At 44.6% G+C, this 26,783-nt stretch overlaps 1 protein-coding gene across 6 annotated transcripts in view; it reads left to right on the top strand.

Annotated features, from left to right (window-relative positions):
- MEGF11 (multiple EGF like domains 11) overlaps window positions 1–26,783 on the top strand; it is a 752,211-nt gene that overhangs the window by 635,441 nt on the left and 89,987 nt on the right. For all 6 annotated transcript variants that reach the window (XM_073653441.1, XM_073653443.1, XM_073653439.1 and 3 more), the window contains exons 14-16: window positions 1,093–1,239; window positions 15,352–15,486; window positions 24,608–24,736. In XM_073653441.1, the coding sequence (XP_073509542.1) occupies window positions 1,093–1,239; window positions 15,352–15,486; window positions 24,608–24,736 (411 nt within the window). The remainder of the gene's footprint in view (window positions 1–1,092; window positions 1,240–15,351; window positions 15,487–24,607; window positions 24,737–26,783) is intronic.

The raw sequence follows: 26,783 nt of genomic DNA, 5'->3' as shown, positions 1-26,783 counted from the left end.
AAACAAGACGTCATCAGGAGGCCATAGATAGAAGCAGTGAGTGACACCAGCGCCGCCCACAACTTCTAGCACCACCCTCCAATGAATCGTCATTAGAGGGCAGTAATAGAGTGAGTTACACCAGTGGCAGTGAATGACACCAGTGCCGCCGCCCAATGACGTTCATTTGAGGGTGCTACTAGAAGTTGTGGGGTGGTGCTGGTGTCATTCACACAGCTTCTGTTAGCAGATATTCCCAAAGCTCTGCTCACTAAATAAATCCTATATTTCAAACTTTCACTGGCATTAACATCAGCGCCAAAACTGTACTCTGGAATCTTCATGGTATGGGTTTCCATGGCTGAGCTGTGGCATGCAAGCCTTACATCACCAGGCACGATGCCAAGTGTCAGAGTGGTGTACACCACGCCACCACTAGACTCTGAAGCACTGGAAACATGTTCTGTGGAGTGATGAATCATTGCTTCTCTATCTGGCACTCTGAGTGATAAATCTGAGTTTGATGACTGCCACAATGTTACATGTCTGACTACATTGTGCCAGCTGTAAAGTTTGGTAGAGGAGGAATAATCCTATGGTGTTGTTTTTCTGGTGTTGACCTAGGCCCTTTAGTTCCAATGAAGGGAAATCTAATGCGTGAACAGGTTTGGAACAATTTGGGGAAGGCACAGGCATGGTTGGATAAGTTCAATGTGGAAGAATTTAACTGGCTGCCAAGACCTCTGACCTCAACACCATCGAACACCTTTAGGATGAACTAGAACAGTGACTGCTAGCCAGACCCTCTCCTCCAATATCAATGTTTGACTTGCCAAATGCTCTTCTGGATGAAGGTGCAAAAAGTCCCATGAACACACTCCAAAATCTTGTAGAAAACCCTCCCAATTGAGTGGAAGGTGCAAAGGTGGAACCTACTCCATATTAATGGCTATAGATTTGGAATGGGATGTAGGTATAACGTGCAGGTGTCCCAGTACTTTTGTCCATGTAGTATATATTAATAATGAATTTTTATTATCCCAGACTTTCTAGTGAGAACATCATCTATGGTGTACAGTATACTGGGATCTGATTATCTCTTTCTATTTACAGGCATACACTGTGACAATGTGTGTGTTCAAGGCCACTGGGGGCCCAACTGCTCCATGTCATGTCACTGCGAGAACGGGGGTTCATGCTCACCCGAGGATGGGAGTTGTGAGTGTGCTCCAGGATTTCGAGGAGCCTTGTGCCAAAGAAGTAAGAAAACATGAGCAGTTAGAAAATTATTTTTTTGAATCACTATAAATCACGTAAAGTTTCTCCACTTGGAAAAACCAAGCCCAATGGACACTCCTATAATAAACCCCCAAGTAAGGCCATTTTCACACATTGCGCTTTTTCAGCTTGTTTTTATGCTTTTTTATGCAAATTTTGCGTTTTACAGTACCAGCAAAGTCTATGAGATTCCAGAAATCCCATGCACACACCTTGGTTTTTGTTTCATCAGTATTTTGTACTTTGCATGTTTTTTTTGTAGACTAGAGAATGTCACTTCTTTTCAGCGTTTTTTCAGCTTTTTTTCACCCATTGGAAGTAATGGGTGGGGAAAAAACACTGAAAAAATGCACCAAAAACGCAGGTGTCAGTTTTTCAGTATTTTTTGTGCCAAAACCTAATGAAATAGAATGAGATTTTTTTTTTCACTGAACTTTATGTACATGCATAAAAAACAAAAGGACAGTGAAAAAAACGCAGCAAAAAACAAGCAAAATCCTGAACAAACCTTCCTGGCAAGGGATCAAGTTTTGCTGCAGGAAAAAAACGCTGAAAAAACGCAATGTGTGAACATAGCCTAAAGCTCATGGTCAAACACAAACAGTAAATAGGAAATCAGTGCATTGAATCAGTTTAACCTGATATGTGTAAATACAGATCTATACTTTTAAACCAATACATCACTTTAATAAAAAGCATCATGTTTCCCCATGCCAAGGTGAGTAGTGTGTAAAGCAGCTTTTTGTCATGCACCCTGTGCCACAGTCCTGCCCAGTCCGTGCAACCATTGAAGATAAACGCAAAGTTGTACAATAAAAAGAGTCTTTAAATCGGGAGTACATTACATTTTACATACCATGGGATAAATAGCGGGGCTATAAAAACAGGAATTAGGCTGTGTGCCCACGATGCGTTTTTAATGCGTTTCTGCAGCTGCGGAAACGCATTAAAAACGCATGGTAGAAGGGCAGCAATGTTCCCCAATGATAATCTGCATGTGCTGTGCACATGCTGCGGAAATTTCCGCTGCGGATTATCATTGCGGAAAAAAAACGCAGCACTACCAATTATTTAGCGGAAATGCTGCGTTTTCGCCGCCATTGACTTGCATTAGAACACGCCAGTACCGCAAGACTGCATCTGTACTTGCGTAATTGGCGCGTTCTAATGTGCGGATGGTACCCGGGTCTAGAGGAGAGGAGAGTCTCATCCACACCCAGGTACCATTAAAAAATCTGTAAAAAAAAAGAATAAAATAAAAAATAAATGTATATTTACCTTCTGGCGTCCCGCGCTGCGCTCCTACTTGCTTCCCGGCACTTCACAGTGGATTGAAGGACCTGCGCTGACGTCAGAGTCATGTGACGGGTCACGCGACGCTGACGTCGGCAGGTCTTTCAATTCACTGCTGCGGGCAGCCGGGACCGAGCGAAACAGGCCAGCGCGGGCCATCGGAGGGTAAGGCTGTGTGCACACGATGCGTTTTTAATGCATTTCCGCTGCATTTCTGCAGCTGCGGAAACGCATTAAAAACGCATGGTAGAAGGGCAGCAATGTTCCCCAATGGAAATCCGCATGTGCTGTGCCCATGATTCGGATTTTTCCGCAGCGTAAACGCTGCGATCAAACATCCGCAGCATGTCCATTAATTTTGCGGAAACGCTGCTTTTTCTCCGCCATTGACTTGCATTAGAACGCATGGAATCCGCATCACTGTATATGTAGATGAGCATTCCATGCTGTAACATACCTGGCGGCGTCCTTGCATGGTGGTCCATCTCCCACTGTGCAAGAGAGCGCACTTGATCTCCTGTCCAGAATGTCTCTCTGGCTTCCCTCCATGCTGTCTGTTTGTGTCTGTCTCTGCTGCTTAAGGGCGGCGCCCGATCACTTCCTGCTCTTTGTACCTGCTGTGGGTCACGCCCCTTGTGCGTCCTCAGCCTATTGCTGTCTGACACTTGGTATATAGCTCAGCAGCTCCCTTCTATCCCTGCCTGAGCATAGTGTTTTCCTTCTGTGTGTGCTTGCACTCTGAAGGTGCCAGGTCCCGTCTTTGTTTCCTTGTCTGCCTTTCCTGGAGGCTGTATTTCCAGGCCTGTCTGAACTTAGTCCTGTATGTCTCCTGCTTTGCGGTATCAGCTCCCGTGTCTGAACTGTGTCCTGTATGTCTCCTGCTTTGCGGTATTAGTTCCCGTGTCTGAACTGAGTCCTGTATTTCTCCTGCTTTGCGGTATTAGTTCCTGTGTCTGAACTGAGTCCTTTCTGTGTATCTTGTCTGTCCTGTCTGAACACGCTCCTAGCCTGTTCCTCCCGCCTTCTAGGGGCCGATTACCTAGACCCGCTCCTGTATTTTGTCTGTCCTGTCTGAACATGCTCCTAGCCTGTTCCTCCCGCCTTCTAGGGCCCGATTACCTAGACCCGCTCCTGTATTTTGTCTGTCCTGTCTGAACACGCTCCTTGCCTGTTCGTCCCGCCTCTCTGGGGGCAGTATTCCCAGACCCGCTCCTGTATCCCGCTGCAGTGTCGGTCCCCTCCGTACACTCAGTTCCAGTCTGAACTCTCTCCTATCCTTTACCTGTTTTTCCTCTATGTCCGTTCCCTTCCTTTTTCTGCAGAGTCTGAACTCGTACCTAACTCCTGCTTGTTGTCTCTGTACTCCCGTTTGTGAGTTTGTGGTCCCCTCGCTACTTCACTGCAAGTACCCTGTGGGTATCTGGCTCTGCCTTTCCCTTCCTGTCTGTTCCGTGTGTACAGAGTCCTGTCCGTTCTGCTCCGGCAGTCCTGTCCTGCCCTGCTTCTGCCCGCTGCTCCGGCAGTCCTGTCCTGCCCTGCCTGTACCCCTCTGCCTGTAATGTTCCTGAGTCCCAGTGTGTACTGGGCCCTATCCCGCCTGTGTTCCTACCTGCTAGTGCCTCCCTGTCTGCACTCTAGCTGTGCTTGCCTGTAACCCTCTGCCTGTATTGTTCCTGAGTCCCGGTGTGTACTGGGTCCTATCCCGCCTGTGTTCCTACCTGCTAGTGCCTCCCTGTCTGCACTCTAGCTGTGCTTGCCTTTACCCCCCTGCCTGCATACCCGCCTGCCTGCATACCAGTCGTGCCTGCCTATACCCACCAGTCTGTGTGCCAGCCTACCAGCCTGTTCCTGTATTCCCCTGTGTGGGTCAACAGCCGTGTCCGGGGTCTGTCCTGGAGTAGCACCTGGTCCCTCTGCTCGGTTCCTCCTTGGTGCACTGGCGTCGTATGCCGTCGTGCGACCCTGGTCGGATCGGGTGAATACTTAGTCACGCCCCTCCAGGCATTCACTCTCCGGCACGGTCCAGTGGAATCACTACCAATCACACGCACACGCCGCTTAGCCCGGGCGTGTGCATAACACATGCGTTCTAATGTGCGGATGGTACCCGGGTGTGGATGAGAGGACTCTCATCCAGACCCAGGTACCATTAAAAAAAAAGAATAAAATAAAAAATATATATATATACTCACCTTCCGGCGTCCCACGCTGCGTCCTCCTGGCTTCCCGGGCACTTCGCGGTTGAATGAAGGACCTACGCTGACGTCAGAGTCATGTGACGGGTCACGTGACGCTGACGTCGGCAGGTCCTTCAGTCTTACACTGCCGGCAGCCGGGACGGAGGGAAGCAGGACACCGGGGGCCATCGGAGGGTAGTATATATTTATTTTTTTATTTTTTGACATTCACACACTATATAAATCCATGCCGTTTGTATGGATTTATATAGTGTGAAGTTGACAAGCACTTTCCAAGTGATGCTAAAATCGCTTGGGAAGCGCTTGTCAACCCGCATGCGGAAATGCATGTGAAGAACGCTTCACATCCGCATGTCCCTGGCAGGAAAAACGCATGTACAATCCACATGCGTTTTTTCCTACCAGGGAGATGCAGAAACGCTCAGGAAAAAATCCTGAGCATTTCTGCATCGTGTGCACATACCCTAAGTATATTTTTATTTTTTTATTTTTAACCACTCTCCCAGTCACAGTATATAAATCCATGCCGTTTGCATGGATTTATATAGTGTGACCTAGTTGTCACAAGCACTTTCCAAGTGATGCTAATCTCTTGGAAAGCGCTTGTCAATCCGCATGCGGAAATGTCAGTGATAACGCTCCATTTCCGCATGTCCCTGGCAGGAAAACGCATGTACAATCCGCATGTACAATACGCATGCGTTTTTTTTTGCCAGGGAGATGCAGAAACGCTCAGGAAAAAATCCTGAGCATTTCTGCATCGTGGGCACATAGCCTAACACTGTTTATTCCTACTTGATCATGCTCCAGATAACTCTGGGAAAAACCCTACTGGGGGTTATACTACCTATTGCTACAGCTCCTGTCATCTGCTGTAGTGACTTTGTTAAGGTGATATTTTCATGTGCATGTCAGTACCAGGGTATTATATGCACAGAAATAATGATATGACATGTGGACAGAGAGCGTAATAACACATATCCCAATAGATGTCACTGTTGATCAGTAGTTTCTTCCATGTAAACAGTAATTATGTGTCTTTCCGTTTGCTCAGATCAGTGAACCAAGATATTACAGCTACACTCAATCTATATCTACTCGTCATCTTAAATTAACCATCATTTCACTGTAATATCCATCATACTAAGTGTTGTCTTCGGCCATTTTTTTTTTCTGTAACTGTTTCTTCGTAATAAAACTATGGTAAATGACAATTATATTATATCACTGATCCATCTACTACCAATCTCGTTCTCATTTATTTAAAGGGAACCATGTCATGTCCCCAAACACTATTAACCTGTAGATATGGGGTTAATCTACAAGTTAATACCACTGTATAGCTGTGCGGCCACCGCACTAAAAGCCTGGCTACTGGGAGGAAATGAACATTATTCCTCCTGACAGCCTCCGGCTTTCAGTCATAGAGGCGCGGATGGTGCGGCTTCAGTACATAGTGAGCAGCGGCTGTAACCATGCCCGGCACTGACTGACAGCCGACTCTGCACTGATGCACTGCATAGATGGCTTTAGTCAGTGCCGGAGACGCAGTTACAGCCTCCGCTCACTATTCACTGAGCGGTGATTGAAGCCGCACCTCTGAACTACGACTGAAAGCTAGAGGCTGCTTGGAGGAATAAAGATAATTTACTCCCGGTAGCCATACTTTCACTTTGGCTGCCGTACAGTTTTAGAACTCTATTTTTCTTTTTAAATCAGATAATTTTTATTGAAAAAAACACTGCATTACATGTTCTATTTTCAAAAATGTAACAAAACACAAACACTAAAAAGAAATACAATAATACTTGAGGGATTATCCATATAACACAATTTGAAAGTTGCATATTTCTTATGTGAACACTGTGAGTCAAGCCTATTGTCAAACTGGAAATGCTAAATAACAGTGTCTTCTATTTTTAGGCAAAGAAAAATTGACAATTTTCTACCACCCCAACTCCCATTAGTATATGTTTCTGTTCAAAAGCCAAATGCAACCTCTATCAGTTTTCATTTAGATACATCATAAAAGCGCTGAAAACATCTGTATCATCCGTTGTCATAATAATATACTAAAAGGCAACCCTGGAGTATCCAACCATTTTTCCCCACATTTTTTGAATTCGTGCAGAGCATTTCTTTTTTGATACACTGCTTTTTCAATTCTTGTTATATTATTTATTTTATTTATTAATTCCGAAGTAGTAGAGGGACTGGAATCAAGTATTTTGCAAGATTGGAATAAAATAGAAAGCATACCTATCACTATCTGGAAGTTGAGGTCCATCTCCTCTAGTATACCCAAAATACACACTCTTGGATCTAACTGAAGTTTTACATGATATGTCTGGCAGAACGGGTCTACCACCTCTTGCCAAAATACTCAAATTCTTGTGCATTCCCATAGCATGCGCATTAAATGGTCTTCATCCTTACCACACCTCTGACACAGTGAATTTGGGCAAATTCACATTTTGCGGAATAAACTAGGGGTTCTGTCAGGGGCATACAAATCATGGGGCCCCATAGCAAAAGTTCTAATCCCCACCCCCCCTAAAACAAAATAATAATAATATTTGGCAAGGTGACAGAAGAGCATATCTCACAACTTTGCAGCCTTTACAAAGCAATTTTCCTCCTACTGAAACCCTAAATTCCCCTTTCATTGTATCCATAAAGTATGCTGCCAACAAAAGTTCCACACAAACACTGCATGATGCACCCACAGTAAATTCCTCCACAGTACTTTCAACTCCCCTGGCAAAGTATGGTGACCTCAGTACAGTATGATGCCCCAAGTGTGACCACACACAGCGAAATGGGCCTACATACAGTATAATGGCCCCACACATCTCCACATTGTATAATGTCCCCCACTAGCCCTCCAAACAGTATAATGGTCCCCACACAGTATGATGAACCCCACACAAACCTTAACACTGTATAATTGCTTGCATGCATTATTAAAGTTCCCACATAGCCCTCCAAATATTATAGTAAACCCCTACATAGCCCTCCAAATATTATAATGGCCCCCACGTAGCCCTCCAAATATTATAATAACCCCCACATAGTCCTCCATATTGTATAATGGGCAGCACATAGCCGTCCATATAGTATAATACACACTACATTGCCTTCCATATAATAATAATAATCTTTATTTTTATATAGCGCCAACATATTCAGCAACGCTTTCCATACATTATCATCGCTGTCCCCATCGGGGTTCACAATCTATAATCCCTATCAGTATGTCTTTGCAGTGTGGGAGGAAATCGGAGAACCCGGAGGAAACCCACACAAACACAGGGAGAACATACAAACTCCTTGAAGATTTTGTCCTTGGTGGGATTTGAACCCAGGACCCCAGCGCTGCAAGGCTGAAGTGCTATCCAGTGAGCCACCGTACCCCATAGTCTTCCATATAGTGTAATGCACTCCCCATATTCCTTCATATAGTATACTGCACTACCCATAGTCCTCCATATAGTATAATGCACTCCCCATAGTCATCCATATAGTATACTGCATTCCCCATAGAACTTCCTATAGTATACTGCACTCCCCATAGTCCTCCATAGAGTTATATGCACTCTGCATAGTCCTGCATAGAGTATAATGCACCTACCTATAATCCTCCATAGAGTATAATGCACTCCCCATAGTCCTCCATACAGTATAATGCACTCCCCATAGTCCTCCATATAGTATAATGGACCCCATGGTCCTCCATACAGTATTCTGGCCACCACAATTTACTCACTGATTTAAAAAAATAAATACTCACACCTCCTCCCTGTTCCCCCGCTGCTCCGATCTCTGCAGAGTGCGCTCTGAAGCACCGCGCATCTCAGCACAGCGGCGCCACGGCGCCATGTAGTGATGACATCACGCCCGCTGCGCTGAGACATAAGACGTCGAGGAAGAATGATGGAGGACGCAGCGTCAGCTGACGTTCCCTCCTTCATCATTGCTTTCAACTGTATCGGCATAAAGGATGCAGATACAGTTGAACGTGCGTTCACGAGCGGGGAGGGGGGGCCCAATGACGGCGCTGGTACCGGGTCCCCCCGGCTCGCGGCCGCGTGGCCTGCCGCCATTGGCGCGGCCGCGTGGCCTGCCGCCATTGGCGCGGTACGCCACTGGGTTCTGCATACCCTATAAATTAGGTATAATAAATAGAGATGCTGAGACTCACGTAGTGACAACCTGGGAGTGGATTCCATTATATTTTCCTACATTCCAACTGATATAGGCCCAATGTCTGTTTCCCATTTGGATTTAGCATATATCGGGCATTTACATGGATACGATAGTAGTAAATGCTTATGTGGCGTCCCTGCGGGTTCAGTGGCCACAGAGATACTGCATCTCACCCAGAGGTGTAGTATCTCACTCTCAGGTAAGGATAGAGTGCTGCCCGGGACCCTAACACCTGCATCCAACATTACACTACTCCAGACCGGCAGGAGGGGCAAGATGCGCTGCTCCTCTGCTGAGCCCTGTCCATGGCTGGAGTGGGGGGAACCAAAGTAGGGGGAACCATGTAGTGGGTGTGGGTGGAGGAAGTAGTTCAGGGGAGCTCAGTAAAGAGCGATATAAAAGAGAGGGTGGAACATTCTAGAGGGAGTCTGAGGAGATTTGAGTCAGAAGAAGAGTTGGGAGCAGGAGCTCTGCTCAGGGAAGCGCGGGCCTGAGTGAGAGAGGCCCAGGAGAAGGAGAGGAGGAAGGAACAGGAGCAGAGGGAAGGCTCCAGGAGTGAAGAAGGGATCCCAGGGGTACGGGCAGTACTGGAGGCCACCCGTACGCCCGAATCTACCAGGCGGTGGAGGGATTGAGCCGCAGAAGGGGACCGGCCCCTAACTAGTGAGAATTACAACGTTCAACTAGAAACCGGAGGCTTCTACTCTTTCAGGGAGTAGTTGCCGCATCCGCACTCAAGTCGCCAAAAAGGTAACCACATAGGATCCAGGGAACTGCAGGTTGCCCAGAAAGATCCGAGGATACCGGCTTGGGACTCTGTTTGCGAGGCACAGGGCAGGAAGGGTGAGAGCCAGCGCAGGAAGACGGCTGCCTGTCAGGCACTCTGGAATTACCTGAGGGATTGCTGAACCCCTGCCCGGTGAACGCAGCATGACGTGGGTGGTTATAAGCTGGCAGTTGTAACCAGGAGCAAAGAGAGAACTGTGAGTAAACCCTGAAGACTGCACCCCACTGTCTCTGTGAATCATTGCTGCACCATCATCCCCTGCACCACACTGCACAACCACAGTTACTTCATTATCTAACATCACCGCACCGCCCTGGAGCTTAGCTCTACCTGTGGAGAGCTGAACCAACTCTGCTGCATTAACATCAGCTCCAGAGGTTATGCTCCGCAGCAGCGGCTCCATATAGCCGCATACCACAGGTGGCGTCACGAGCATTTACATAAAAACTATAATCCCCTTTCCCAAAGATCCCTTTTATTGACCGCCCTGGGTCACGGACCGGGTCACCGCCACTGTGACATCTCCCCTAGCAACGACCGGCCCGGCTACCGAGAGTACCCCACGGCCCAGGGGGCGCGTCAACTTATATGTGCTAGAAATTAATCCGGTTGTAACGTTAGCAAATGTAATTGTATCCACAATAAAATTATCTATCTTCTAGTTTAATTCCTTAATTTGCATTGTACAGCATGGTGAAGCTGCAAGCAAAAAAAACTGTGTGGAAGGTTAAATTCCAAACTTAGTTGTTCAAAACTCTTAAAAACCCCTGATGGAATAAATGTCTTATTAAATATATGCCCTTATTCTCCCAATAAGAGAACTCAGTAAGTTTGTACAGTTCCCGTAGGAGTGGATTATGCCATAATGGAGTGAAGTCAGTACAGTTTTTAATATCTAGTTGTTCTCTCCCCCTGTCCCAAACCATATATATTAAAGCAAGAGTGGGTATTGTTTTTTCCCCTTTTTTGTATAGGTTTTCCCTGCCTCTAATATACACATTGGAAAGGGTCATTTTGTATTTTGTAAAACCAAATGTCCATTTATCCCCATAGTATCTGACTATCCTCAACCACGAAGATATTGTAGTTGGGAAGCCAGAAAGTATACCCCTGGATTGGAAATCGGCAGTCCCTTACATCTTTGTTCCTTTGTAAAATTTCCAATTTAATTCTGGCTTGTCATTTACACCAGATCAAATATCTAAATAAGCTCTGTAGCCAATGGAAAATATTTGCTGGCAGCCACACAGAGGCATTGTGTAATATATACAGTATATAATTGTGGCATGATGATCATTTTAACTAGATTTCCCCTACCAACCACTATTAATGGGAGGTGACACCATGCATCTATCTTTGTTTTAAATTTACCAATTAAAGGATCTAGGTTTAGTGCTATATAGTCTTGAGGTCTAGCACTAATTATAATTTCCAAAAATTTTAATTATTGCATTACCTGTATTTGTGTTTGATTTAGTAGAAGGAACTATTATTATTATTATTTATTTATATAGCGCCATTGATTCCATGGCGCTGTACATAAGAAGGGGTTGCATACCAAGTAAAAATATCACTTACAGTAAACAAACTAACAAAGATAGACTGGTACGGAGGGAAGAGGACCCTGCCCTTGCGGGCTTACATTCTACAGGAGTGGGGAGGAGACAGTAGGTTGGGGGTTGCAGCAGCTCCGGTGTTGTTGAGGAGGCAGCAGGGTCATTGCAGGTTGTAAGCTTTCTTGAAGAGATGGGTTTTCAGGTTCCGTCTGAAGGATCCGGATGTGGTGGATAATCGGACGTATTGAGGCACAGAATTCCAGAGGATGGGGGATATTCGGGAGAAATCTTGGAGGCGATTGGGTGAGGAACGGATAAGTGTGGAGGAGAGAAGGAGGTCTTGGGAGGACCGGAGGTTACGTGAGGGAATATATCGGGAGATTAGTTCAGAGATGTACGGAGGAGAGAGGTTATGGATGGCTTTGTAGGTCAGTGTTAGTAGTTTGAACTGGATACGCTGGGGGAATGGGAGCCAGTGAAGGGATTTGCAAAGGGGGGTAGCAGAGGAGTAGCGAGGCGAGAGATGAACGAGTCGTGCAGCAGAGTTGAAGATGGACTGGAGGGGTGCGAGAGTGTTAGCAGGTAGGCCACAGAGGAGGATGTTGCAATAGTCGAGGCGGGAGATGATGAGGGCATGCACTAGCAGTTTAGTAGAGTTAGGGTTAATGAAAGTACGGATTCTGGAGATATTTTTGAGCTGGAGGCGACAGGAGGTGGCGAGAGCTTGGATGTGGGGTTTGAAAGACAGGGCAAAGTCAAGGGTTACTCCGAGGCAGCGGATTGTCGGTACAGCGGAAAGAGTGATGTCATTTATTGTGATAGAATGATCAGGTGGGAAGGATATGTGAGATGGTGGAAAGATAATGAGTTCAGTTTTGTCCACATTGAGCTTGAGGTAGCGGGAGGAGAAGAAGGAGGATATGGCTGATAGACATGCTGGGATTCTGGACAGAGAGGTAGATCTGGGTGTCATCAGCGTACAGATGGTACTGGAAGCCATAGGATTTTATGAGCTGTCCCAGGCCAAGGGTATAGATTGAGAAGAGTAGGGGTCCTAGGACAGAGCCTTGAGGGACTCCAACAGAGAGGGGGCGGGGTGTGGAGGTAGCGTGGGAGTGGAAGATGCTAAATGTGCAGTTAGAAAGGTATGAGGAGATCCAGGATAGGGCAAGGTCTTTGACGCCAAAGTAAGAGAGGATCTGTAGTAGGAGGCAGTGGTCAACTGTATCGAAAGCAGAGGACAGGTCAAGAAGAAGGAGTACAGAAAATTGTCTGTTAGCTTTGACTGTGAGCAGGTCATTGGTGATTTTGGTAAGGGCAGTTTCGGTGGAATGGTGGGGACGGAAGCCAGATTGTCGGTTGTCGAAGAGAGAGTTAGATGAAAAGTGGGAGGAAAGTTCAGCGTGAACATGTTGCTCAAGGAGTTCGGAGGCAAATGGGAGCAGCGATATGGGGCGATAGCTGGACAGGGCGGATGGGTCGAGGGATGGCTTTTTGAGGATGGGCGTGATTGTGGCATGTTTGAAGGCAGCAGGGAGGGTACCAGAGGATAGTGATAGGTTGAAGAGATGGGTTAGGTTAGGGATGGGACGAGTGTGGGGGTGAGGTTGGGGAGGAGGTGGGATGGGATGGGGTCGAGTGCACATGTGGTGAGGTGCGATTTGGAGAGGAGACGAGTAAGTTTTCTTTCCGTGATGTTGGGAAGGGAGGTTATGGGGTTAAGGAAATAGTGTGGAAAACAAAGGGGTTGTGGTGGTCGGACAGTAACTAGGTCAACAGGCATCAGAATCAACTTTTCCCAGTTAATTACCAGACTATCTACCGAACTCAGTAATTAATGATATCACCGGGGTCAGAGATGACTCAACATCTCCCAGACAAAGTAGCATGTCGTCTGTGTAAAGAGATATCCACTCCCCAGCTTTAGACCACTATTAACTTACAGATTTACTCCATGTGGCATCTGTGTCGGTGCCTCCCCATCCTGCCTCTTTTTCTGTCGCCAGTCGGCACCACGCTCTTGTTGCTGATGATGCGAGGCAACTACTTTAGTTCTCAGGCTTTTGTAGATCTGTTAGTACTGAAAGAACAAGAGTTATTTTTTTCTGTGTGGCTTGGGATGCCGGCTATTTAAGCTCCTGAAAGCCTGCAGTCCACTGGCAGTTATAATTTGATTTGCTCCTAGAGAACTTCTCAGTATCCTGCTTTGACTGCCTCAAAACATTCCTAATTTTTGACCGCAGCTCATTTTTTCACTACTCCCTTGCCTTGTGATTTTGTTCCTGTACTGACGTCCTGGTTCTGACTCAGCTACGAGACCATTCTACTTGCCAGCTCGCACCACCAAACAGCAGTTAACTCCGTGGCCCCAGACTAATGGTCCTTGTTACATTCAGATCCCTGTATAGTGGTTAAAGGGTGAAGGCCAGGGCAACCCATGGGATCTGGAAAATGGAGTAGCTAGTGCCAAGCAGGGCTGTGGAGTCGAAGTCATGGAGTCGGTGTCCATTTTGGTGGAGTTGGAGTCGGTATAAAATGGACCGATTCCTAAAATATATAATAAATTGGGTTTACTAGTACAATGCAGGATGTGCTGTAAATGTTTTCATAAGAATTTGGGAAAGTTTGAAAGGTCCTATAAATGTCTGTTCTGTTCCTGATCTAAGGATCTCGGCTTTTAGTTGAGATAAATCTGTGCTGCACTTTATGTACACGCTCAGTAGTGAGTTGGAGTCATGGAGCCCTGGTGCCAAGCCTGTTCTTGGTGGACCTCTTTAGAGCAGCCAAGTGACCACATACATTACTCCTGTTACACCCCATATGTATAAGTTAATAACGTTTTTTCACACGACAGGTTCCCTTTAATGATTGTCACCTATGATATACCTTCCTCATACACATCAGCCTTCCATCAAAGTCTTATTATACAAATTCAATCATAATCATAGTATTGGCATCTGTCACACAGTCATCAACAAAGCATTAATGCAGCTTTTTATGGGTCACGTTTACTCATGGGTAATAATGGTACCACTTCTACGAGAAAATAAATGACTGACTGCTTCTATTGAATCAACTGCAGTTTTGTAGTTTTTATATAGTTTTATGCTATGTATTGTATTGTATTGTATTTATTCTCATTTTAGTTAGTTAAAAAAAATGACAGCAGGCTCAACAGTCTGGAAAGAAACCTGCAGCAAGTCAAGAATATATACGCACATCTATTTATGTGAATGTGGCCTGACACTTCCCGTCCTAGAACTCCATGATGTATAGACAGTTTTGTATATATTCAACATCATTCCCTGTATACTTTGGTCCCAATTCATCATTTGCGTTTTTTTTAGTCACTTTTCTTTTTTTATCCTTTGAAATTCATTGCCATTTTTTGCACCAGATTCTTCAAAATAGCACACGCATTTCATGAATTGTACACAAAGTAAAAAATTATCTTTATTTTTGTCTTCTACTTTTTTTAAGAATTTTTAACATAAAATGATGCGCTGAACAATTGCGGCAAAATAACTTTTGGACATAAAATCACTCCAAGATTTGTGACAAATTTTGCGACTTTTACGAAAAATTACAAAGGATGAATAATTTGAAAACATCAGAAAACCCTAAACTATTGTGTCCCTCCTTTTCCTTGTAGATTGTAAGCTTGCGAGCAGGGACCTCACTCCTGATGTAACTGTTTAAACTGTCTCACCTTGTATTGAATTTATTGTCTGTACATGTCCCTGCTTAATTGTAAAGTGCTGCGGAATATGTTGGCGCTATATAAATAAAAATTATTATTATTATTATTATTATAACTCTGCCCATTATGCAAACATAAAAAAAACAGACAAGCACATATTAAATAGATTCCAAAAAAGGAACACATGGAAAAATGAATATGGTGCCAAATACTAAAAACGTCACAAAAACAGGTGCAAATGCAATAATGAATCAGGCCCTATATGTTGTCTATATGTGAGACAGTATTTTCTATCGCTGGGTACGTCACTAACATTTTCCTTGTACTATTATATTTCATCTTGAATCTTTGCAGTTTGCTCTCCTGGATTTTATGGACATCGGTGCAGCCAAACCTGCCCCCAATGTGTTCACGCCAATGGACCATGTCATCACATCACAGGCCATTGTGACTGCCTACCAGGATTTTTTTCGCCGCTTTGTAATCAAGGTAATCCCAAGTATTTCTATAGTAATTAAAGGATTTTTTAAGGATCAGATAAAGAAAACCAGACCCTATCTTTTTTTCCTGGACATCTGGTTAATGCCTACGAGAAGAGAGACAAAAAAAAGTAGTGTCCAGTCACTATTGTTACACTAATCTCTCCAGAATCCAAATAAAAAAAAGATACAATTGCTCTTTGAATAAGCTTCCTATCGATTTCATAGGGAAAACAGATATGACCTAATACTTAAAAAAAAAAAAAATTGTGTTAAATGTATATTTTAAAAGGTTTTGGCAATATTTTTTTTCCTTTTACATATCGCAATGTGTATTGAAAATGAAAAAAATAAATCTTGCAATTTTCACACTGGCCACTAGAGCTTTTTTTAGCTTGTTTCAGGAAATAACACAAGTAGATAGCCACAATGGTCGGATCCTGACCCTATATTTTGTGTTGAAGTATCTAATGAGTGTGTGCAAAGGTCATTGTGAAGGGAGAGGGAGCGGGGTCAGCTGTGACATCGCCTAATGTGATTGGTATATTCTGTGCCATCTGTGTATAGAGGTGTTATCCATCACTGTAATCCTGCCTCTGCTGATAAGAAAACAACTGTAACCTCTTCCTGAAAGGACAGGAACTAGGAGTCTAACAAAGCCTCAGTGGTCAGTGTGAAAATTGCAAGATTTGGGTTGTTTAGGGTAGGGTTTAGTGACAGGAGGCGCCCATCACATTTGCTCACCACTCTGTGTCTGTGAGTAAATGTGAATAAAGGATACATTTAAATTGAGGAAAGATGATAAGAAAATAAACTTTTAGTAAATTTATCCAAGTAGGTGTGGTCCTCAACTCTTTTCTATGAGTATCTTTTTGAGGACCACACCCACTTGGCTAAAACAACTGGATTTACACACAGGTTCAGAAGAGGTCATATCTCAGTAACCAAGAGATTTAGGAAGAAAAGAAAAACAACGTTCGATTCAGGAGAACAGCGTCATTTATACCATGTAAAAAAAACTTGCACATTTATGTCAAGTGACAGGTTGTCTTTAAGTTGCTGGCATTGTTATGAGTTTAGTAGGGAGAAATCTGCTGGTAGACTCCCTTTAACCTCCTCGTCTGCTAGAGATGGGTTTGTATGCATATAGGCGATATGGTCATTTTAATTGTTGGACCCTGTAGCGCTACTGCTGGCGCCCCTGAATAGTGTCCCTTTCTCTCTCCATACTGACTTATTCACTGCCCTGGCCTTCGGCACGGTCCCCGGCATCCTCCTGGTTCCTGCCTCTCCTGGTGTGCGTGCCGCAGCTCACAGTGGCGTGCCTAGTGCTTGCATGATTGCATTCCCCTGTCCTTAAAGGGGCAGCGCGCACATGATAAATGCCCGCGGCTGACAGCTGGGAGGCCTTTTTTTTTTAATGTGTTCACTTGCAAAGTGTCTCCCAGCCAATAGCTGGGAGACATCTTTTATATAAGGCACCCTCCACAATAGGAAGGGGCCTGAGCAACCCCTATAGTTACTGTTAGGTGGTTTAGTGTGTGCAATTGTATGTTGCCAGGTCCACTGTCCCAAGTCTGTTAAAGTTATTCCTGTATCCTGTGTCCCCTTAGTCCAGTATAGTTAGTCCTTGTTTCCTGTGTCCGCTTCGACGGTGTTCGAATCCTGAAACCCGAGACCTGTGTGCCTGTACCTGTCCCAGAGGCCGTCCTGTCTGCACAGTCTGAACTTGTCCCAAATGGCCGTCCTGTCTGCACAGTCTGAACCTGTCTCACTGGCCATCCTGTCTGCACAGCCTGAACCTGTCTCACTGGCCATCCTGTTAGCACAGTCTGAACCTCTCCCAGTGGACTTCCTGTCTGCACAGTCTGAACCTGTCCCAGTGGCCTTCCTATCTGCACAGTCTGAACCTGTCCCAGTGGCCTTCCTGTCTGCACAGTCTGAACCTGTCCCAGTGGCCATCCTGTCTGCACAGCCTGAACCTGTCTCAGTGGCCGTCCTTTCTGCACAGTCTGAAACTCTCCCAGTGGCCATCCTATTCTTAAAGTCCCCTGGTCCTGGTGTGGCCAGTTTCTAAACAATTTCCCTATCTGAGTCTCCATGTTATTGATTCTGAACTGAATCTACTAAGTCTGAACGGAGTCCTAATTAGGACGCCGCCCTGGAGTGGTACCTGGCAGCTACCTGCCACACAAGCCTGACCTCACCACTAGAGGCTCCAGCGAACACCAAGGTAGCTGCTTAGTTATGCCCCTCCAGGTTAAGTCCGGTCTGTGGCACAGTGGGTCCACGAACCACGTGCGCCACCTATGAGCGTAACAGACCCTAGTTATTTTAAGTCTAAGTCAAGTATTTTCCCCAGGAAAAAAACAAACAAAAAAAAACAATTACTGGTGCGGTTATATGTCTGTGCCCAACATTGCTAAATTAATCGGAGCTGATCTCCTTCCTTCTCCAGGGTAGAAGAGATGACTTTATATCAAGAAATGAGTACTATTATGTGTGGTATCAGCGTCCGCCCTCCCAGTTTGTCCTGTGTGGTTCTGTCTGCTCCAATCATATTGGAATTCAGATAGGACACTCAGAGTGATGCAGACGATACAGAAATGGAGCTTTATCACTGCTACCAGGCGCTGCCTCATTACCAAGATCTCTTTCCTTGGAAGACAAAATCAAACTCGAAAAAAAAAATCTTTCATGGGGGTGGCAGGTTTCTTATCTGATTGTTCAAGCAGGAAGGGGCCAGGTGACTAGGATTGAGGGAACTGCGCCGAGGGAGGGGGAGGTTGCTAATGTCCCTGTCACACAGCTTGCGGATTACGCTGTCTGTGTCATTGGACGGTCTGCGGAAAGATAAGGTTTTATCACAATGGCATTTTTCTGATGTTTTCTCGTAGGATTCAGTTTTCTGATAATAACCTGTGACAACCCCCCTCGCTGTGTGAAATAATGCAGAAAAACATTATTCCGGAGCTGTAGGGCACCCCCCCCACCCCAAAACGTCAGCAAGCTGTATTCTCTGTCACTGAAAAGCTGCAGAGAGCGAGATAATCAGGGGGCGCACCACCCCTCAAGCAACAAGCTCCATTTTACCAGTGTCTCTCCTCGTACCTTGTCATTGTGCAAAAATAACAATGATTATTTGAATGGCAAAATATTTAATTGTATTTTTCCACATTTCCAGTATATTCTATTGTGTCTCATGAAGACACTACGGTTAGTTTGCTGTATTTTCCTTACTTAAAAAGACAAAGCGGGGCGACTTGTTTTATAGACATGTTTTCATTTCACGCTAATGCGAAAGAACGAACCTGGCGTACAGAAAGCTTCATACATGAATGGCAGATCACAGAGAGTCTGTGTCAGGCAGCAGATCTGCCAGTGAATGATTTGAACATAAGATAAAACAAGGAATTCAGTGAAACAGAAGGTGAGAAAGGCCTGAACCCAAGAGCTGTCAATCTTATACATAAAAGGTAGAGACTAGAGCTGCGCTTCTCCGACAACATACATGCACAGTATTGTGAAGTCCTGTTTCTATTCTTGAAACAATAGACATTTGGATAGCCATTTCTTTCTTTATAGAACATGAATTTATTCCTTAGAAGACAACTCTGGATGGTTATTATAGGCAACAACATTGTTCTTCTAGACATCTCACCCATCTTTTTCCATTAATAACCTATTTGCCCTTATTGATTATATGTCATGTGTGTAATAATAACGGCTGAGTTTACAGTAAACTTTTCTGTATAGCTAGAGGGGGAACCTGCTTGTGTGCCCAGAGTATATAACACAAGGTCAATATAGGAAGTCTGTAAAGGGCTTGTCCCACGAGCAAAGTACATTTTTATCTATAGATCTCGGGATAATAATAAGTTCCACAATTGCATGTGGTAAAAAAATATTCCTGTGCTGAGATACTGTTATAAATGTGCCCCTGCTAGGTACTATGTAATGGCTGTGTCTGACCATGCTGGAACATGATCGGCATATACCACAGCTCCTAGCAAGGAAGAACAAGAGATTATACAAATGACATAGCAGGGCTTACAGCTAGTGCTCTCTGTGAGGTAAAACATTTCCCTGCCTGTTATATCACAGGAGCAAGTGTTTCTGCTGCGTCTCCAGTTCCCTAAGCTTATCAAAAATCACATCAGTGAAGTAGGAGCTCTGGCTGCCACTGAGCTCATATGTCACTAGCTTGATTGATTTATGATGGGTTCAGAGGGCTGGAGATGCAGCAGAAACACTCACTACTGTGAAAAAACAGGCAGAGAAATGTTTTACCTTACAGAAAGAATCAATTGCAATCCCATGCTGTCCTGTCTGTATATTCTCTATTGTTTCCTGGGACAACCCGTTTAAATTATTGGTTTTGTCGTTGTAGACTGGGTCAAGTTTCCAGATATTTTTGGGGTGCAGTAGGCAGCTGATATACATTCTTGATTTTGATTAAAAAAAAATACTTATGGTGAAAATATATGCATACTAAAATGGGATGAGGCTGATATTTAGACCTTCTCCAGGAATTGTAATAATCATTGTATTTGAAGCAAAATCTAAATAGGACAATAGTGTCATTATCTAGTGTTTTTATATCCACTAATGACCCATTATGGAATATTAATACACTTCTTCCATTGAGTGTTGCATCCTCATTGGTGCGTATGCAGAATTGGTTTCCACACTATAAAGCCCCCGTTTCACATAGCGAGATCGCTAGCGAGATCACTGATGTGTCACGGTTTTGGTGACGCAACAGCGACCTCACCAGCGATGTCGCTATGTGTGACACTTTGCAGCGATCAGGCCCCTGCTGTGAGTTCGCTGATCGCTGCAGAATGTCCTGGACCTTTTTTTGGTCGTTGCCCTCCCGCTGGTCAGCACACATTGCTGTGTGTGAAAAGCGGGAGCAGCGATCAGGCTGGTAACCATGATAAACAGCGGGTTACTAGGGGCGCACGCGCACTTAGTAACCCGATGTTTATCATGGTTACGAGCCTGCTAAAGTGAGCGGTAACCTCCCGATCACCGTAGCAGAGTGGTAACCATGATAAACAGCGGGTTACTAGGTGCGCGTGTGCCCCTAGTAACCCGCTGTTTATCATGGTTACCAGCCTGCTCCTGCTTCAGCAGGCTGGTAACCAGGAGCAGGACATCGTGGAAAGATTCTTTCCACGATGTCGCTGTTCCCCTGATCGTTGGTGAGCCTGCCTGTTTGACAGCTCATCAGCGACCACATAGCGACGCAGCAACGATCCCTGACAGGTCGTATCGTTGTCGGGGTCGTTGCAGCGTCACTAAGTGTGACGGGGCCTTAAATGGCAAAAAGACAATCGCCAGTCTAAGTATTCATGCATCACTAAGTATGAATGCAAGGATTACTAGCGCTAAACCAGTGAGCCCCAAGTGGATTTGGTATGCAACTTCTTAAGGGTGAATTCCCTCACTGCAGATTTTGTTGCCAAAATTTCTGCATCTGAAAATTGGATCCATTCATTTCAATAGGGTTGGTTTAGCTGAATGAGACAGATTCAGAACTTTCCACGATACAATCTGCAGCAAATACGCAAGATGTGAATATACCCTAAAGCGGGTCAGTTGTCAGACTTTAAAATACAAATTATATACATTATTAAATAAATATCTTAGACCTGATGAAACTGATGTGCTTGTTTAAAAAATTCTTGACAGAATAGCTTTAAAAGATATTAATATGATGTAATCTAGTTAAAGATTGAAATAGTTTATGAGTCCAAATGTATTCAGTCTCCACCCACGCTGCCTGACTGACAGCCGCAACGTGAAAATTCAGCAAGGATGATGGACACTGAGGAGCTGTCAATCAAGTTAGGAGGGTGGAGCATGAGTTAAAAGGAAGCTATCATCAGAAAATTACCTATTGTGTAAATCAGGTTTTTGTGTTACATGTATTAGTAAAATAAAAATTGGAAAAGGCTTTTATTTTTTCATATCATGACCTTTATTAAAAAATAAAATTAGTAATCTTGCAGTTTTTACACTGACCACTTAGGCTTTTTTAAACTCATACTTTCTGTCTTTTCAGGAAGAGTTTACAGGAGTTTTCTTATTAGTAGAGGCAGGATTACATTGTCACGTAACACCTCTATACACAGCTGATAAGACATTATTCACTAATCACTATAGCCAATGTTAAAGCTAACCCTGCTCCTCCTCCCTCCACAACACCTTTGCACATGCTCAATAAACACTTCAATTCAAAAAATAGGGTCATAGTTCGGTGCGGGTATGTGCATATGTTGTTTCCTAAAACAGCAGGAATTTAAAGTCTAAAAAGCCCTAGTGGCCAGTGTGAAAATGGCAAGATTTTTATTTTTAATACAGATTGTGGTATGTAAAAAAAAATTATTGTAACAAAAAATATATATATGTAACACAAAAGCCTGATTTAATCAATAGGTAAATTTCTGATGACAGCTTCTCTTTAAACTTTCTAAAAGGATTGTACTGTACAGCTGTTTTGACAGCGTGATAATGTCAGAACTATATAATAATGTATGCAGTTTGTACTGTAAAGTTTGGTGGCAGATCCACTTTAAAGAGTAAATAAACTTTATTTTTAATTTAATCGAGCAGAATTTGTAAAGTTATAGAGTCTTTGTAAATATATTCCATTACCTTATTTTGCTTCTTTTTAATCTCAACACCATGCTGAAAATGCTGACTTGTCTGCCTAGTTCATTCTGTCTCAGCTGCTGAATTGAACTGCAGGTGTAGCAAAAATCCATACTGAGGCCACGGCCCCACTATCAGTATTTGGTCAGTATTCGGTCAGTATTTTTTCTCAGGAGTGGGAGCCAAAACCAGGAGTGGATGATGAATGCAGAATTGGTGCACTTGCTTCTATTAGGCCGGTTTCACACGTCCGTATATTTCTGATACCACAAAAACTCGTACCGGAGATATCCATGTCCGTGTGTGTCACGTGTGGCAACCATGTGCTGTCCATGTGATGCATCAGGATCACACGGACCGGTGCCTGGGAATCAGTGCTACAGTTCGCACTGTTCCCAAGCGCCAGGTGCTGAACGCTGCCCTCATCATGGTTCCTGCCGGCACTGCGATCAGCAGGGACAATGATGAGGGTAGTAGTAGTCTTCTCCCGCAGTGTCCCTGTGTAGAAATAAGATTAAAATAATAAACTCCATATACTCACCTGTCCGGAGATGTCCCCTGCTGTAAACCTCTGACCGTTGACGCCGAGGAGCTGGGGAGAATGAGCGGGGCCCAGAGCTGAGCTCAGGAAAGGTGTCCTGTCACTTACTGAGCCGCTCCGGTGCAGCTCATTCTCCCCTGCTCCTCTGCGTTCAGCACCCGGCGCTTGGGAACAGCGCTAACTGTAGCGCTGATTCCCAGGCGTCGGTACGTGTCACACTGATGACACACAGATGTCATCCGTGTATGTTCAGCGTGAGACACTTTTGTGGACCATGCATCCGCAATAAAACGGACATGTCAGCATGTGGAGCACACGGACACACGGTCCGTGGAAACACACTGACATGTGCTCAGACCCATAGATTTTAATGGGTCTGCGTGTGTCAGTGTCTCCTGTATGTGTGGAAACTGTCACCACTCGTACTGGACACACTGACGTGTGAAAGAGCCCTTATACCTTTTCTCTGATTGTTCCTCACCTGGTTTTGGCTCCCACTCCTAAGAAAAAATACTGACCGAATACTGACCAAATACTGATAGTGGGGCCGTGGCCTAAGTGTGACTTTCTCTGATGCACTATTCACGGTGTGAGTAGGGAGTGACTACAGATGTTAGTTAAATCTGTAGATCAGCTACTAAGCCCTCCATACATTAGATACGTTAGATAGCCGTCTGCTGAATTCTGGTTTAGCTGATTGTTTGCCAGCACCTATCTCACCCAACTATCCCACCATACACACTAGCGCTCGCTCGGCAAAACACTCCACTTTTCTCTATGTTGACGACTTACCTCTTAGAAAGCAAAAGGATCAGCTGTCTGAAATCAGACATGCCAGATCCTTATCTTCCCGTTGGGGATATCATCTGTCAGGGGCCCACGAACACATTATGCTTGTTATTCTAAAGTGTATAGGGGCCTTAAAGGGGTTGTTTGGTCCAAATCGATAAATCTACAGTCACTCTGTGTGACTGCGGATTTATCAATCCCCCCAGAGCACAGACTGTGTGCTACGGAGAATCACCAGTTTCTGAGCCGGGACCGGCAGTAAAGTATGAGTTATACATACTTCCGGCCAGAGCCCGTCCAGTGTATGGAGCGAGGCTGCGCCCACTGGTCGGGAGTATGTATAACGCATACATACCCTCCGGTCCTAGCTCGGAAACCAACGAATCCCCACAATGTGTGCGCTGGGGGGATTCATATGTCTGCAGTCAAACAGAGTGACTGCAGACTTATCAATTTGGACCGGACAACCCCTTTTAAGACAAAAGGAACTATACAGACAAGCCAGCAGTTTCAGCATTGTGTTACAGATAATAGGAAGCTAAATAAGGTAATTTTTATTACAAAGAATCATAACTTTACAAAGGCTGATCAATAATGAAATAATAAAAAAAAAAGTTTAGTTACTATTTAAGCTTTGTTTCAGAGAGCTTAAAATTAAGATGTATAGCATGTGTGCTGACCTCAATACCTTTTTCCAATGAACGTTTATAAGCTCTCTAACTGTCTCAGGGCTTGTTAATAGATAACATGTAGTCAAAGCAGTCTACAGTTTGGGAGCACATGATGCCAAGTGTTTTAACCTTTTACAAATTCCCATATTTGCCAATCCTGTTTTATGAGAGCTGAGATTTAAAGGTGCACAGAGGTGTCTGAGTAATGAGAATGACTGATAGAAAAGGGAGCCCTAAGCACAGAGATTGGGGATGCCAATGTTTCCCTGATAGGACTTCTTCTACTGTTCTGTACATGTTTGTTATAGGAGATGGCCATGGCATACAAGCTGCAGTGCTACTACAACTACCAGCATTCTGTTGTGAGACAAAAGTTGCCTGAGATGTTCCCAGTCACTATATTGGTGCATTATATACCTAGGAGATTACATTTGTTAATGTGCGTTAATTGTGCTCCTCTTTTATGAAAGTTTGCCCTAGTGGAAGATTTGGTCGGAGTTGTGCAGAATTCTGTATATGCAGCAACAATGCAACCTGCAACCCCATTGATGGCTCCTGTCAATGCTACCCTGGCTGGATCGGCAGTGACTGCTCTGATGGTAAGTTACATTTAAGCTAGGTGCACGCTATGTGTTTTAGCCATTGTTGGGTGCATACACTCAGGAAATATGAGCCATTGTTAGGGTTTGTTCAGACAACCATATAACTCAGATGAGTGCTACCCATGGTTTTGACAGATAGCACACATCTCCATGTTATACTATTATTATTATTATTTATTATTATAGCGCCATTAATTCCATGGCACTTTACATGTTTAAAAGGGGTATACATAGCAAACAACAAGTACAATAATTTGAACAAAAACGAGTCAGCGACTGGTAGAGGAGGAGAGAGGACCTTGCCCGCGAGGGCTCACAATCTACAAGGAATGGGTGAGGATACAGTAGGTGAGGGTAGAGCTGGTCATGCAGCGATGTGGTGGAGCAGTGGTTACTGCAGGTTATAGATTTGTCGGAAGAGGTGGGTCTTCAGGTTCCTTTTGAAGGTTTCCACGGTAGGCGAGAGTCTGATATGTTGGGTTAGAGAGTTCCAGAGTAGGGGGGATTCACGGGAGAAATCTTGTATACGATTCTGGGAAGAGGAGATAAGAGGGGAGTAGAGAAGAAGATCTTGTGAGGATCGGAGGTTGCGTGCAGGTAAATACCAGGAGACTAGGTCACAGAAATATGGAGGAGACAGGTTGTGGATGGCTTTATATGCCAAGGTTAGGGTTTTGAACTGGAGTCTCTGGGCAATGGGGAGCCCGTGAAGGGATTCACAGAGAGGAGAGGCCGGGGAATAGCGAGGGGACAAGTGGTTTAGTCGGGCAGCAGAGTTTAGGATAGATTGGAGGGGTGTGAGAGTGTTAGAAGGGAGGCCACAGAGCAGGAGGTTGCAGTAGTCGAGGCAGGAGATGATGAGGGCATACACTAGTGTTTTTGCAGATTCGTGGTTGAAGAATGTGCGGATCCGGGAGATATTTTTGAGCTGGAGTCGGTAGAAAGTGGAAAGGGCTTGGATATGAGGTTTGAAGGAGAGATCAGAGTTCAGGGTTACCCCGAAGCAGTGAGCTTGCGGGACTGGGGAGAGTGGGCAACCATTCACTTTGATAGATAGGTCAGATGGGGGATTTGAGCGAAATGGTGAATTCAGTTTTATCCATAATAAGTTTTAGGAATCTAGCAGAGAATAAAGTTGAAATAGTGGACAGGCAGTGTGGGATTCTCGTTAGTAAGGAGGTGATATCAGGTCCAGAGAGGTAGATCTGTGTGTCGTGTCTGTGATACTGAAAGCCGTGAGACTCTATACTATGGGGCTGTGCACATGTCCGATTTTTTTCCTCGGCCCGAGTGGAGCATGCATGATTTGCCTCCGAGAATTGGATGGCATTCGCCCATTCAACTCAATGGGTCCATGGAAAAATCGGTCCCAACTCAGATGACATCCAAATGCGATTTTCATGGACTGACATTATAGAGAAGGTGGAGAAACTTTTTTTTTTCTCCACTTCCGAGAAAATCTGATCCCACTATGATGAAACTCTGATCAGAGTGTGATTAGCATAATCGGACTGATTTTCTCAGATGTGGGGAAGACGATCGTCTGCACCTGCCCTAAGAAAACCTATACCGCCTATATATGTTCCTTTGCATTGGTCCTCTGTATAGGAAAGTGCTGTCTGCTGCACTTTCCATATAGGCAAACAGTATGCAGGCACATACCTGGCAGACGGAGGCTGAAAGTACTCACTTTTGGCCTCTGTCTGGTGGTGAATACGGGCTTATGGCGATGTTACAGTATATGTGGGGAGAAGCTCCTGGCCTATACTGTAGGCTATGTGTACAGATGCAGTGTGGACCTGGCCCTAGTCACCTTGTATCATTATGAAATTAGTGTTTCATGCAATTGGAACATAAGACCGTGTGAAGTATCAGAAACTCTGCAGTCACTATACTGAGTTCTTTTCTGTGAGAAGAGATACTTTATGGTAATGTAATTTCTTGCTGCGGAGCCAGCATATCCCGCGTAGCAATACAATTCAATTACATGTTATATAAAATACAGCACTTGCAGCAGATGCTGACCTGCTCTCGAATCTACTCT

Source organism: Phyllobates terribilis, unplaced genomic scaffold (genome assembly GCF_046119375.1).
Source record: "Phyllobates terribilis strain yellow unplaced genomic scaffold, ASM4611937v1 Scaffold_11__3_contigs__length_659146591, whole genome shotgun sequence".
Classification (NCBI taxonomy): domain Eukaryota; kingdom Metazoa; phylum Chordata; class Amphibia; order Anura; family Dendrobatidae; genus Phyllobates; species Phyllobates terribilis.
Note: the sequence above shows the minus strand (reverse complement) of the source record. Positions and strands in the feature narration are given on the sequence as shown.